At 47.1% G+C, this 15503-nt stretch overlaps 1 protein-coding gene across 1 annotated transcript; it reads right to left on the minus strand.

Moving 5' to 3' along the window:
• Window positions 1–521: 521 nt before the first annotated feature.
• On the minus strand, window positions 522–9394 carry RPL7L1 (ribosomal protein L7 like 1). The gene is made up of 7 exons (XM_083146048.1): window positions 9251–9394; window positions 7654–7759; window positions 6130–6290; window positions 5223–5360; window positions 2614–2723; window positions 2326–2536; window positions 522–977 (listed from the first exon to the last, which is right to left on the minus strand). Exons 1-6 carry the CDS (start codon window positions 9391–9393, stop codon window positions 2328–2330), a joined length of 867 nt encoding a protein of 288 aa, XP_083002174.1. The 5' UTR covers window position 9394; the 3' UTR covers window positions 522–977; window positions 2326–2327.
• Between the last annotated feature and the right edge of the window lie 6109 nt (window positions 9395–15503).

A 15503-nucleotide genomic window follows, 5' to 3' on the forward strand; every position in this document is an offset into this window, starting at 1 on the left:
AAGCAAGCGACCATAAGGGGGCTAAAAAAACAGGAGCGCGCATCCGGCGATTTATCAGCGGTGCACGCTCAGCGACCATATTGCCAGCGATTATAGCCCGTGTGTACGCACCTTTAGTCTGGATACACACTTTTCTACATATCGTTCGGTCAAACGGTGAACAATACATCAATAGTGTGCAGGTAGGTGTGAACACAACATAAATTGGCACAAGGGCAATGGTGAAATATCATGCAGATATATAGGTACAGCCGCCACTGAATTTGAGGTCACAAATGTGCAAACGTATTGAAATGGCTCTGCTGCCAGCGGATTGGTGTCTACGTACAAGATAATTTCAGTATACACCTAACCAATAAACCAATTGGCTGATCTGGTAGCTAAGCCAAGACTACCGCCTCCTGATCTGTTATCAGCATAGGCTGTACCTTACTCTTCTACACTAAGCTCTCATGTGGTAATCCGCACACTAGAAACCCGTGCAACCCTTTGTAATGGGAATTAAAACGTGCACCTGAATATTCATTTTAAAGAACATTTTTATTCCCATTAAAAAAACAACAAAAAAAAAAACAATATAGAATAGGGTTTTTTTCTTTTCTTTTTTACAAATATAAACTTTTAAGTATTACATTCCTCTCTCATTTAACTTTAAAGTATGAAAAACAGACACAAGCCAATCAAATGTTTTGGGTTACTCTCCAAACCTAACCTTTATAGAGCAACTTTATTTACACAAATTCCCTATCAGTGAGACGGGCTCCAGAAGTCTGTCCATGGGTTGGTTATGCCTCTTGGCACTTGGGTGTAAATGTTACACTGCAGCGTCCATTCCCTGTGACGTGGTGCCATGCACCAGCTCAAATAATGGTGCCCAAAGTTCCATCCAATCAGGGAACAGATCGAAGAAACATTATCCACCGGAAATCTTCCAGACAATAAAAATTGAGCGTCTCCTTCAGAGGAACCAATCACGCCTGGAATATAAAAAAAATAGTCTGTTACAGCTGCTTCATGAGTAAGGCTTGTCGAACCTGATTTCCTGGCAGCTCCCCGAGAGGGGGACCCACGATTAGGCACTTGATGTGCCAAGTTTTGCATATAATACATCGCATGCGATGTATTATATGCATCTCCCGGGGAGCTGCAAGGTAGGGGGAGCAGGGGGTGGCAGACATCGAGGTTGCGGGCGGGCGATACTGCAAGGCGGCTGATGGGGGACACTGCTACTAGGGCAAAGGCAGCGGACGCTGCGGGGGACAGTAACACAGAGGCAGCAGTAACGTAGAGCCGTGCAGGGGGAGCGGTCAGTACTGAAAAAAAAAAAGCCCATACAATGAATGGGCAGCCTGTGATTGGCTGAGCACACTCTCAGCCAATTACAGGCTTCCCATTTATTGTATGGGCTTTTTTTTCCAGCGGTGTCAGCTCCCGGCTCCCCCTGCCCGGCTCTCTGTGACTGCCACCTCTGTGTCCCCCGCCCTACTAGCAGCGTCCCCCGCCAGCCGCCTCGCAGCGCCCCCCTGCTTCCTCCACCTGTCCGGAGCACTGGCAGCTCCCTGCTCCGGCTCCCTCGCCGGCATCCGCCGCTTCTGTATCCCCCACCAGCCCCCTCACAGAGTCCCCTGCCTGGCTGCACATAAGATTTAGCAAATCTAAACATGCGATTTGGCCCGATTTCACTGCCAGATCCATCTGAATCGGGTGAAATCTGGACCAAATAACAGTGTAAGGGGGCCTTAAGCATCGATCAAGTGAAAACAATCATTCTATAGGGATGGCCATCGACTACATATGTTCCAAAAACATTGATGGTTAGAACATAGTGCTCGATATATTGGAAAAATCGATGGGGGAAGTTGGAATAGTTTCAGCCATCAATGGAAGGCATCCGATAATAAAAAAAACTCCTGCCTGTCCCCCCTGCCTATTACTGCATCTGTCAGTCTCTCTCTTCAGCCTAATTCATATATACCTCAAAAGGTTCTTCTACACATGCGCGGCTATGCAAGTGGGAACTATAGATGGCAGATGACCAAATGTTTTATAGCCACTTATAGTTCTTGCTTTAAAAGACATGTCGATGGGGATGTTGATGGCCATCCCTACCGTGATATACCCTTTATTAGTAATGGTGGCTTTACATCTTTCTGTCCCAGTGTGTGCTGAGCTATCTGAATGATCTAGCATTGCTCAGCAAATCTCCCTGTGTGTAGGCCCCATTCGTGTCTCACTTACTCATCTACCTTTTGAACCCCGGATAATCAACTGTTGCTGCTACTTAAACCTAGAAAACACGCTTCTGACAATGAACCTGTTCCTCACCTTTAATTGAGTTTTCGGATAAGCTGATTAATGCCGGTGCCTCTGTTTCCAGGATCTCCGACCTCGGTGAGATAGCCCTTCCTGTTAATACCGGCATGACGTGATATAGACAGCTGGAAGGGGCATAAGAACTTGTTGACGCGGGGAAAATGGCTTCCGGCTGAATACAACTCATGGATCACATCTTCCAGGCAGATAATCCCAAGCGGTCCTGAAGAGAGGAAGAGGAAAGTTGAGAGGCGGAACATGACAAAATGGCCGTGTTCTAGCAAAGTATTAGGAAATTACCTAGCTGCTCTTCTATCATGTTATTGTCTGTGAGGGGCACTATTTTGCCGTTCACCACTGTTTGCCCCCGCTTTAAGATCAACTCGCGCACAGACTTCAGGTTTGGAAAACTGTAAAAAAAAAAAAATGACACAGAATAAAAACATTAGTACTCCAGCCTCTAAAATACCACTGCAAACATGACAGGGCCGAATATACCAGAGACCTTCAACAATATTGAGCGTAGCTAGGACATGCACTCTTCAACCATCCAGCTTTTGGGTACCTCCATAAAAGCTGTAGCACATTCTGCCAACATAGTAATCAAGGTTGAAAACAAGTCCATCGGGTTCAACCTATCTGACTTGTAGCTACTGACTTAAGCAAAGGTGCCCATACAATTATCTGATTTGGGCCAATTTTGCCCAGTTCCGACGGATGAAGCTGAGAAATCGGGCCAAAATCACATTTGTTTGACATTTCCCTCCGATCCGATGCGCGGTCCCGTGCACATCGGATCGGAGTGGGGAGGTTGGATAGGCTGTACATTAAATTTATCGGATCCGACCCACCAGTGGTACACTGCGGATGCTTTTTAGAACCCGCGATGTGTTGGGTCTGATCCTAGGCGTGTGCCAGCAGTTAAGTACCGCTGGCACACACCTATGTGCAGCTGTGGATGGCTGGCAGCGGAGTCAGTATGGCAGCAGTATTTGCCAGGTGGGAAGCGGCTGCTGAATGTGCAAATTATTTTTGAAAATGCTGGCCGGGCACTGATTGGCTGAGAGATTTCTCTCAGCCAATCAACGACCGGCAAGTCTTGGCAAAATATTTTTTTGCACATTCAGCAGCCGCTTCCCACCCAGCAAATACCGCTACTAGTTTCCAGCCGTCGCACGGACCACCACTGCCCACTTCCCGGAGAATATTACATGCAATAAATCACATTCAATTTATTGCATGTAAAAATGGCCCATCAGGTGCCAAATCGTAAGAGAGCCTCCCGGGGAGCTGCTGGGGGGGGCTCTCAAGAGCAAACTGGTCCGACATCTCCCAGTTCCATATGATTCCCAATCCTGTATTTGAACATACTAATCATATCACCTCTCAACCTCCATTTCTCCAGTGAAAACATATTCAGCCTGGTGAACCTATCTTTGTATTCTAGTGATTCCAGACCTTTTACTATCTTAGTCGCCCTTCTCTGTACCTGTTCTAATTCCTCCATAAACCAAACAATAGACGGTCATTCTCAACACAATCTTTCATTATCAACACCCCTGGCCTGACAAATTTTGGGGTGCAACATGGTTTGTAAAAACATTGTTTAAACAGAGGGGCTGTGTACTCACTATTTGAACTAGCCATAATAAACAGTGGAGATGCAGTTCATGCATTGATTAATACATTTAAGCCTGCAGCCCCCTCCACTGGACCCCACTTTTCCGCAGGTTCCTACTGTATTACTCAATATCACATTAGTGTAATACTCCAGGCATGCGATCTGGTCTAAAGCTCACTGCAACTGATTTTAAAGGGTGAGGCAGTTACCGACACACCTGCTGTAATGCACCTAGAAGAACAGCTGACAAGCTATAAGGAATACCGGGTCATAAGATGTGGTCACAAAAATACTTAAAAAATTAATCTAAAACAAAAAGCACTAATCTACGGCACTCGGCATTGGAATATATACATATAAGTTATCGGAGAGTGCCCTTCTATTGATTGGCACCTACAGTCTTGGTGTGAAGGCCCGGCTGCATCGGCCAAGACAGAATAAGAGGACACATGCTCTCCTGGAATGCCTGCCTACCCCCCAATTCCACTTCCATTAGATCCAGCTCAGAGGTAGCCATTGGGATAAAGAAGGGCGGTATCATACCCCCTAAAAAAAATGTAAACTTAAGTTCTACAGAGTAATGACATAATATTACATATTATCTGCGCTTTAGCCAGAGAAAGGGAGATCAGTATTACGTAACCTGTGATAGAACGTACCATACACCGCAATACCTGGTGCACTGGTCATCATCATAGATAGACAGTGTACTGCGTGTGTGATCCCAGGCTGATATATTGTTTAATACCAATAATCGCACAGGGTTAGAAAACACACTGTAGTGAAGAGAAATGGACACACATACAACGCAGCATGTCAAAGAAATACGTACCAAAAGATGTGCTATACCCCTTTCACACGGCACAAATAACCCGGGTCGATCCTGGGTTGGCATGCAGTGTGAAAGGGCCATTTCGAATATGCCGAGTCTAGCAACTTGGCAATCCGACCTGGGATAAAAGAAATGTTATTCCCAGGTCGGACCAGAGTCCCTTTCACTTCTATGGAGGAGGCAGCAGCGTCACCTCAGTGCCGCCGCGCCCCCTAGAAGATGTCAGCGACTCGGCAGTAAGCCAGGTTGCTGTGAGCGCCTAAACACTGCCAATGCGGGTTGCTCCTGGGGGCGGACCTGTGCCCAAATCCCAGGTGCGAACCCGGCATTTGTGATACGAAAGGGGTATTACAGAGGCAATCGATGACCAACGCCTAAATCTGTACCACAGTAACAAACACCACATCACAGGCTTCAGACAGCCTCAATATAAAGCACAATGCTCTTGGTACTCACCCCCAAGCAACGTACGGTTCAACAACTTGCAACATCTTCACCGATTCTGGAGTCAACTTCACAAAGGTTCCAGAGAAAATGTCCTTTAGCCGCAGGGTCTTGAGCGCACGTAATACAGCTGGGCTGACCCCCTGAATACTGAGAGAGAAGCAAAAGCTGTAGGTGGAAATATAGAAAGGTGTATTTTTTTTTTTTTTTTTTTTAATGTAATACAAATTGTAGGGAATGCTAAAACTATGGCAAGGCATGCTGGGATGTGTAGTTCTACAACAGCTGACATTGTTATGACGTTATTTAAGTTATATTAGGCTATATTCAGTTTTTCATGCTGGTAGGAAAGCTCCACGTTATCCCATATTAGCTTAGCAACCAATTAAATAACTGGTAAAAAATGAACACTTTCATAACGTTTTCAGATGTTTCTCTGTTGGAACTTAAATGTTTCAGTGTGAAATCTGTTTGTGATACCATTTAGGCCCTTGACTGCTAACCTTGACACTCCAGCTGTTGTTTAACTACACATCCCAGCATGCTCTGCTTCAGAGCATGCTGGGATGTGTAGTTGAAAAACAGCTGGAGTGTCAAGGTTAGCCATCAAGGACCTAGGCCAATCAGTGTCTCTCCAGCTGTTTTAAAACTACACACCCCAGCCTGCACTGCCACAATTTCCTAATAGCAAAACTGTGCCAGGGCATGCTGGAAGTTGTAGTTTTAGAACATCTGGAGACCCACAGGTTGGGCGGCTCATCTAGTAAACTGTCATTTCAATGGAAAAAGTATTTTTTTTTTTTTAAATGATACTTCTTCCTGGAGTCACGCAGAGCTACAATATGTACCAACTTAATATCGGTATTGTGACCCTCTTATAACTGAACAAATATGGCAAATAGTAATTCCAATGACGTACTCCATAATTCTCACTACAAATGCTAGCTTCTGATTGGCCAGCTTGGGCACTCTGTTGTAAATTTCCATCCTCCGCAATCTGGAATCATCTCTCAATTTTCTCCGGGAGTTCCGGACGAGGGTCTCTAAACGCTTAAATTTGATTGGCTTCCCGGGCTGACCCTGTAGTGAGGAGCAAAATAAGTTTTAGATAAATACGACAAGTAAAGTTTCCCTCTTAAAAAACATCTGTAGCACTAACAAGTAGAATACAACCAAATGCATACAATAGAAGGTTGTATGCATAATGTGAGGATTCTCTTGAAAAAATAAAAACCAGCGCTGTAAAACGGTAAAAACACATGAGAAAGGTACCAACATTTTAATAATGAATACCCCTTTTCCACTGACAAGAAAATCTGGGGTTATTGTATCTGAACTTGGATTTCTGTCACTGAACATTGCTCAACTAGAAATCATCGATGGTTTATGGTCGATGTCAAATACTTTTGCCATTGATGTGGGAGAACCAGATGGTTTCCCTACATCGACGGCAAAGGAGAACCAATGTTTCCTTTTTTTTACCCCCTAAGGGGACGTGATACGGTGCATAGCTCCGCCCCCACAGTCCCATCCCCGACTTCTGATTGGCCCATGGGCTATTCAGTCAAATATAATGGATGACCATCAAATAGTTTACCACTGTTGATGGCTGGGTGCAGAATCACCATTGATGGCCATCCCTAGGCTCAACCAGGTTCAGTGTCCTGGGAAACCAACACAGCTGTAGAGCAGTGTTTTTCCCATGAAGGACTTGGGTAAGGCTCAAAATAAGCAGGTAATCCAGGGCCAGTTGAAAACTAATACCCCTTTCTGACAATTCAGCAAATTACCGGGATGACATTTTTAACCTGGTAATAAAAGCGGGTCAGGCTGCTCCTCCTGACCCCCTTTCAGACTGAACAGCAAATTACCAGGTTAAAAATGTCAACCTGGTAATTTGCTGAATAACAGGTATTTCTTCCATGTGAAAGAATCACCCCGGGTCATAAACCCCGAGTCCTCGCCCATGGTAAATTCCAGGGTCCGAGACCTGGGATTTAGGACCCGGGTTGATCCTTTCACAAAGAAAAAGGACCCACGTTGAACGACAAATTACCAGGTAGAACTGCTTCACCTAGTAATTTGGTTTCCTGTGTGAAAGGTGTAATAGAAGGAGCAGCCCTTGGAGATGATCTCATCTTCTCAACCGGGCTGCATCTGGATTGGAGCTGCCTGTAAGATCCAGAGTGTAACCTGGTATTTTAATCTGCAAGGGATAATGTACTGAACAGGTTTGGGATGTCTTTGTAACGCCATTGCTCATTAGTACCCACTAGTGATGAGAAGGGCAGAACGACAATTCAGATGAATAGATCTAAGGGACTATAGGACCATATATTAGCGGGAACATTTCCTGTAAGGAGTTATGTTACGTGGATGGTGCAACACAATAGGAATTATCTGCATACGTGGGATGGTACAATTCATATAAAGAGCCGCTCACCTTTCTTTTTTCTTCTAAGGCTCTCTTAGCTTCTGCCGCTTTTACCCCCTGGTATTTCCTCCGTTTCTTCAGGAGATTTTCTGGGACCCGTGGAAGCTTTCGTGGTCTGAAAGATAAGGATCTGGTAAGGGATCCAGTTTTATTGAACTTTACCTTCATACAGAATAAAAATAATTGCCTTGTCTAGTTTCATTTTCTCAGTAAATTATTAGCAACACGCACAGATTCCAATGTACTGATCTTTAACGGCTGGTGTTTTATACACAGACAGCCCAACACAGGCCAGATCCAATGCTGTATCAGCACAGGTGTAGTTCTCAGGACCAGCTTTCTCCAATGGGCAGCTTTGCAAAGCTTTCTCAGGAGTTAAGCTTGGTACACATCGGAAGATCTATCTGCAGATGAATCTGGCAGAGTGTTCTGCATACACACTGTCAGATCAGTTGAGATTGACGTCAAAACTAGGCATCCATTTATGTGCGACCGCCCAGTTGTATTGTCAATCACCGCCGGCTTGTGCTGCACGTGAACGGGAAGCGGATATCTCATACAGGGGCAGATTTATTAAGCTCGGTGAAGTGATAAACTGTCTGGTTTTTATCACCGGCCAATCAGCTCATACGTGTGAAGTTACAGGCTTGGTTTGAAAAATGACAGGTAAGAGCTGATTGGCCGGTGATAAAAAAAACAGACAGTTTATCACTTCACCAAGCTTAATAAATCTACCCCACAGTGTGTACGATTTGGTGCACAGTGGCAGACAGACCAATGACATATCAACTGTGCTATTAAATGCCAGATATATTGGACAGTGTGTACCCAGCATTAGTATGGTGTTAATCCCTGAATGAAAAACTGCAACTATTGCTTACAAAGACATTTTGTGATCAATGTATACAACATAAAATACACATTCCTGGATTGGCAATAAACTGTAATACTTGGGATAATAGTTGAGCAGGCTTCCCTAAGCCCAGTTCTTTTAGACGCGATAATTAACGGACACCCAAAACAATTGAATGCAGATGCTTATTGGTGAGCTAAAAATAATTACATTCCCCCCATAGTATGTCCCAAAATATATAGAATATATATTTTTGTTTGTTTGTTTTTTCATCCATTTATAGATATAAGATGCTTAATATTTATAGAGCAGCGTTATCAGCATTCCTAATATCATCATTCAGATCGCAGGTACGTTATTCCAAATCCCATAAACACAGCAGATTTACTAACATACCAGGAGCAAGGAGAGAGACTGTGCAGCGCAAACCCATCAGAGGAAGCAATGGGATGGAAGAATTTGTAACTGGAGTTTAAAAGACCAGGACGTATGACTCTAAAATAAATATATATATATATATATATATATATATATATATATATATATATATATATATTCCTGCATCTGAACTTTAACACACAACAATCACTCGCCATACATATGTCAGTGACTCCTTGATACGTCATCTCCCCACCACCCACCCCTGTGCCATCCGTCTGCCCTAGCCCATGGCTTTCGTAGACCATAGCTCTCTCCGTGCCAGCTTGGTCACCCAGTAACGATGCCAGCGGATTGCACTCCCCGTCCACTTACTCTGCTCCATCCATGATCTCTCTCTCGCTCTGCTCAGCAGCTGTACATACAGGAAGTGACAAACCTACACTTCCGCCCGTAACCACGTGGAAACCACCATTTTGAGTTTGGAACAGCCAGGGTTCCCAGGCGTCAAAGCGCATGCGCGCCGTGTGTCTTATTATTTTCTTATCCCATCGCTGTCTCGGAGAAATTAATGAATAGTCTACTACTGAATTATACACATCATGGCATGCAGCGCTGCAGCTGAAGCACACACAAGCTTATTAACGAGTGTAGACGTTGCCCGTAGCAACCGAACAGCTTCTAACCAGCAATTTTACCTATTCTATAAAATGATAGGTAGAAGCTGATTGGATGCTATGGGCAATTCCACCACAAGGCTTGATACACCCTCCCTCATAGGGCAACCATACTTTTAGTACAAATGTATTCCAGACAGGGATTTATGGGCTGTGGTGAACTATTGTAACTAAAATATTAGCAGTGAATTGTCAATACTTCAGTATTATAGCAAAGCAATATACAGTATATATATACTAGGTCAGAGGTTCCCAATCTTTTTTGATTCACGGCACCCTAGAGAATCAGAATTTTTTTCACGGCACCCCTAGGTCCAAAAAAATTTATCAGATTGGGTTTATATGCGATTCTTAGCGGCAGTTATGTGGTAAAGGGCAGGATTTGCTTCAGTTTGTACACATTCTATGATTGGCATCCACCAGCACTGGTTTTGCTCCTAAATAATTAACCATTAATAATTTGAGTTGGTCCTGGACCACCAAGCCGCGGCACCCCTGCATGTGTCCCGAGGCACCCCAGGGAGCCACGGCACACAGTTTGAGAACCACTGTACTAGGTGATTCATCGCGCCCTACGGGCGCTCTTCACACCGTCGTAAGGGGCTGCGCCCCCTTAATTTGTGAACGTTTGTATATGAGAAATATGGTTAGAATTGTATGAAAGATGCCCTGTATTGCAACTTAGGTGTCCGCGAATCGCGGGAGGGGGGGTTGCGGAGGGTGCAGCGAATTGCAGGAGGGGGGGTTGCGGGGGGTGCCGCGAATTGCAGGAGGGGGGGGTTGTGGGGGGGTGGATGCTGCGAATCGCGGGAGGGGAGGGATTGCAGAGAATCGCGGGAGGGGGGTCGCAGGGTGGGTTGCCGCAAATCGCGGGAGGGGGGTTACGGGGGCGGGGGTTGCGGCGAATCATGGTAGGGGGGGTCGCGGGGGGTGTGCCGTGAATCACGGGAGGGGGGGTCACGGGGTGGGGTGCCGAGAATCGCGGGGGGGTGTGTGTGTGCCGTGAATCGCGGGAGTGGGGGTTGCGGGGGGGGGGTGGGGGGGTGTGACGCGAATCGCCACAAGAAAAAATCAACACAGAAAGGTCAACACATGTAAATGTTGACATAAGTGTGGCACTTCATTGGTGTCCATGTCGACACATGAGAATGAATATGAAAACATTCAAAAAATGAAAAAAAAAAACTTCAAAAACTCATGTCAACCTTTTTCATTGTCGACCATAGCCATGTCAGTGTTTTCCATGTGCAATATAATTCTGGAGCTGCCGCGAATCGCGGGGGGGGGGTGCCGCGAATTGCGGGAGGGGGGGTCGCGGGGGTGGGTGCCGCGAATCGCGGGAGGGGGGGTTACGGGGCGGGGGTTGCGGCGAATCATGGGAGGGGGGGTCGCGGGGTGTGCCGTGAATCACGGGAGGGGGGGTCACGGGGTGGGGTGCCGAGAATCACGGGGGAGGTGTGTGTGTGTGTGCCGTGAATCGCGGGAGTGGGGGTTGTGGGGGGTGGGGGGGGTGTGACGCAAATCGCCACAAGAAAAAAATCAACACAGAAAGGTCAACACATGTAAATGTTGACATAAGTGTGGCACTTCATTGGTGTCCATGTCGACACATGAGAATGAATATGAAAATATTCAAAAAATGACAAAAAAACTTCAAAAACTCATGTCAACCTTTTTCATTGTCGACCATAGCCATGTCAGTGTTTTCCATGTGCAATTTAATTCTGGAGCTGCCGCGAATCACGGGGGGGTGCCGCGAATTGCGGGAGGGGGGGTCGCGGGGGTAGGTGCCGCGAATCGCGGGAGGGCGGGGTTCACAGGGGTTCCGGTGGGGGGTTGCCGCGAATTGCGGGAGGTGGGGGGTCACGGGGGGGTGCCGCGAATCGCGGGAGGGGGGGTTGCGGGGGGGTGTGATGCGAATCGCCACAAGAAAAAATCAACACAGAAAGGTCAACACATATAAATGTTGACGTAAGTGTGCCACTTCATTGGTGTCCATGTCGACACATGACAATGAATATGAAAAAATTAAAAAAATTAAAAATAAAACTTCAAAAACTCATGTCAACCTTTTTCATTGTCGACCATAGCCATGTCAGTGTTTTGCATGTGCCATTTAATCCTGGGGCTGCTGCAAATTGCGGGGGGGGGTGCCGCGAATCGCGGGAGGGGGGTCGCAGGGGGGGTGCCGCCAATCGTGCAAGGGGGGGTCGCAGGGGGTCCTTTTTGCCGCGAATCGCGGGAGGGAGGTCGCGGGGGGGGGGTGTTTTTTCCGCGAATCGGGGGGGGGGGTCAGGGGGGAGGGTTTACAGCGATTCGCGGGAGGGGGGGGGTCGCGGGGTGGTGGTTATGCCGCGAATTGCGGGAGGGGTCGTGGGGGGTTTCTTTTTGCAGCTAATCGCGGGAGGGGGGGTCGCGGGGGTGTTTTTGCTGCGAATCGCGGTAGGGGGGGTCGCGGGGGAGCGGGTATTTTTGCCGCAAATCGCGGGAGGGGGGGGGCGCGCGGGGGGGGGGGGGGGAGGTTTTGCCGCAAATCGCGGGAGGGGGGCGCTCACCTGGTGGCTGTGGAGTAGCAGTGCTGGGCAACATGGGAAGGCAGTGGGTGTCTGGCACTGTCTGTGGGCTCACTGGGCTGGTTCTCTGTCACATACCTCCCAACATGACCCTCTCCAGGAGGGACACAATGCTCTGTTTCTAGACTTCCCCTTAATGTATGATTGCCATCACCTGTTTTAAACAGGTTAATTTCTCAGAAAGGTGTTCAGCACAGATGAAGGCAATCACACATTAAGAGGAAAGTCCAGGAACAGAGCGTTATAGACACAGACACCCACTTTGAGTGACAGATGTAGCCAAATATATAGGAGATTTGGGGGGGCGGGTCATTTTTTGTTTTTTTTTATTAGGGAGGCCAATCCCGGGATTCCCGGGATTGAGCATTTTTCAATCCCGAGTCCCGGGATTGAAAAAATGCCCCGGGATTGGCCTCCCTAGTGCTAGGGATGGCCATCGTTGCCATTGCCATCGATGGTTGCCATCAATGGCAATTCGGCAACTGGCCATCGATAGTGCTTAACTATGCAATGGATGACCATCGATATTTTTACATATCGATGGTCATCCATTGTGTTTGATTGATATGCCTGTGGGCCAATCAAAACATGGGGGCGGGGCTTCGCGGGTGTCAGGGGGTTGGAGCTATGCTCCGTGTCCCAGCACTTTGGGAAAAACAAAACAAAAAAAAACATCGTTTTTATATTCCATCGATGGAGGGAAACCATCTTGTACTCCCCCATTGATGGCAAAAGTATTCGACATCGGCCATGAACCATCGATGATTTTGAATCATCGATGGTCGATGGCATCCCTACTCAGTGCCAGGGGTTACATGCTCAGTGCCAAGGGTTACATGTTTAGTGCCAGGGGTTTCTTGCTCAGTGCCAGGTAGTTTCATGATCAGTGCCAGGGGTTACATGCACAGTGCCAGGGGTTACATGCACAGTGCCAGGGGTTACATGATCGATGCCAGGGGTTTCATGCTCAGTGCCAGGCAGGGCCGGCGCTACCCACTCAGCAGCTCCTGCAAAGCAGGGAGGCGCCATGCTGAAAAGGCGCTGTCTCCATCCCTGCTCTGCTAAAGCTGCCTGAGCCCTCACTGTCACTGCCTCCTGCACGCCGCCCGCAGCGCCTATCTGACAGCGGGCCGGCTGCAGTATAAAGAGCTGCTCCCTGCACCGCGCACATACTGTCCTCCTCCTGCGACCTGCCCCCTCTTCCTCACGGACACTTGCGCTGACTCATGTAGCGCTGTCTGTGAATGCCTGGATGACATGTCATGTCCGGATCTTCCCCCTACCCATTGCTTCCTGCACCTGTCAGCTGTCAATCAAATGACGAAGAGGCAGCAGCGCCGCCTCTCCTTCCTTCCCTCTTCTCAGTGTGCTGTGCCAGTGCCGCTGCCAGTCCTTAACACTCCGCCCCCTCTATCTCCTCCTTCTCTCCCCTCCTTTCCCCCTCAGTCACGAGTGCTGCACATACTTTTTGTACTGCTTTCGGATCGCATCGCACACACATTGCATGCATGCCGTGTGATGCGATCTAGCCCATAACATATGCGATTCTCGCAGCGTGTATGGGCACCTTTAGTGCCTGCAACATTTTGCGGACACAGCACTGAGATTGTGTATGCATACAGATGGGGCTGGCTTCATCTTTGCAGGGCTGGCGTTTCTAACGTCAGCCCCACCATCACGCCAGCCCCGCCAGGGGGCGCACGCACACGAGACGCTTGCATGCCCCCTGGGCAACGGAGCCTGCCTCCGGTCCCCGCCGCCTACCCCCCTGTCGCCCTCTCCGCCCCGAGCACCCCCTAACCCTGCCCGTCTCCCTGAAGCGGAGATGGGCAGGGACACGCAGCGTCCCCGCCGAGAGACTGGGACGCGCGTGCATGTGAGACGCACGCGCGTACCAGTTCAGTGTAGCCCCTGCCGCCGGCGCTCGCCGGCAAGGATGGCAGGGGCTGCATCTGTACATGTACATGCACCAGAGATCCTCCATAGGATCGCATGTTGCATACACTCCCACAATCGGGCTGCAGCTTGTTGCAATGGCAATGTGAAAGGGCCCAAAATGTATGGTTTGCAGGAAGAAATTCTCCGTTGTTGAGTTCTCCTTATCCCTATGGGATAAATTAAATAAAGATTACAAATTAGCAGCTGTCCCTGCCACATTGATCCCATTGCGGGATAACTCCCAATTTCCTCTTAGTAATGAGAAAAACTTTTAAAAGATCTGGGTAAAAACAGATATTTTATTTATTAATGATCTAGAAGTAGCGGGCAAACTTCCACCTCTCGCTGATTTACTATTAAAATATGAGGCACCTGGATTGGGATTTTATCAATATTTGCAGTTTCAAAGCTATTACTCCCGCACTCAGCAAGGACAAAGAATACAGTCAAAAACAAAAATTGAAGGCCTATGTCAGAAGAGGGCAACCTCCAAAGGTCTGATTTCAATTATTTACCAACTTTTGCTATATCATGGGAAACAATGTCGAGAACCACATGAACTATCTTGGGAGTCCGGGCTGGGGAAACAATTAGACCCAGAGGTCTGGGGCAAAATAAAAAAAATTTGATATCCACCTCACAATCTATTAGATTTACTTTTAAAATCTACTCCCGGTGGTATTTAACTCCTAATAGACTAAAATGCATATACCCCGGGGCAACAGATTGCTGTTGGCGAGAATGCGGGTATAGGGGTAACTTAATACACATTTTCTGGGAATGCCCTCGAATCCGAAGACCTGGAAGTTTGCTTTGGACTTGATTTATTAGGTAGTTTGAATTAGACTTCCAAAGTCACCCCAGTTTGCGATATTTCCCTTAAATATCTCAGGGATAAGACATTCCGTACAAAAGTTTATCTGGTTTGTGTTAAGTGCGGTAAAAATAAAAATAGTGGTGAATTGGAAAATGGATAGAGCACCATCTAATATGGCCATAAAAGAAATGATATGGCATCTTTACCATATGGAATATCTTTCTAGTATCGTTGAGGAGAAATTAGATCTCTTCAAAGAAATCTGGTCCCCATGGTTAACATTCCATAACCTCCCGCTCGATTAAAATATACAAGTGTGAATATACCCCTGAGACAGAGTGATAACGAAGTAGTAAGGTGGCCCCTGATAATTGAGATGTGGTTTTTAAAGCCTTAAAAACACTCCTTTCTTTTTTACAAGCTTGTGTACGAACCCTAAAACACCCCCCACCCCTCTTCCCCTCCCTTCCTTAGTGTGGACATAGAATGGATATATACCAATTTTGTACTTACACATCGAATGTCTTTTTTCTTGTCTTTCTTTGTCTTGTTTTCTTTTTTCTTTTCTTTTCTTTGTATACTGGTATGTTATAAGGCAATCTTGATATCAATGATATCTCGAA

Source organism: Crinia signifera, chromosome 6 (assembly GCF_055691185.1).
Source record: "Crinia signifera chromosome 6, ASM5569118v1, whole genome shotgun sequence".
Lineage (NCBI taxonomy): Eukaryota > Metazoa > Chordata > Amphibia > Anura > Myobatrachidae > Crinia > Crinia signifera.

Coding starts and splice junctions, on each gene's coding strand:
- RPL7L1 (XM_083146048.1), bottom strand. CDS start 9,393: ATGCGCTTTGACGCCTGGGAACCCTGGCTGTTCCAAACTCAAAATGGT. Junction 5,361..6,129: donor TTTGTAGTGAGAATTATGGA/GTACGTCATTGG, acceptor CTTCTCTCTCAG/TATTCAGGGGGTCAGCCCAG. Junction 2,537..2,613: donor CATGATAGAAGAGCAGCTAG/GTAATTTCCTAA, acceptor TCCTCTCTTCAG/GACCGCTTGGGATTATCTGC.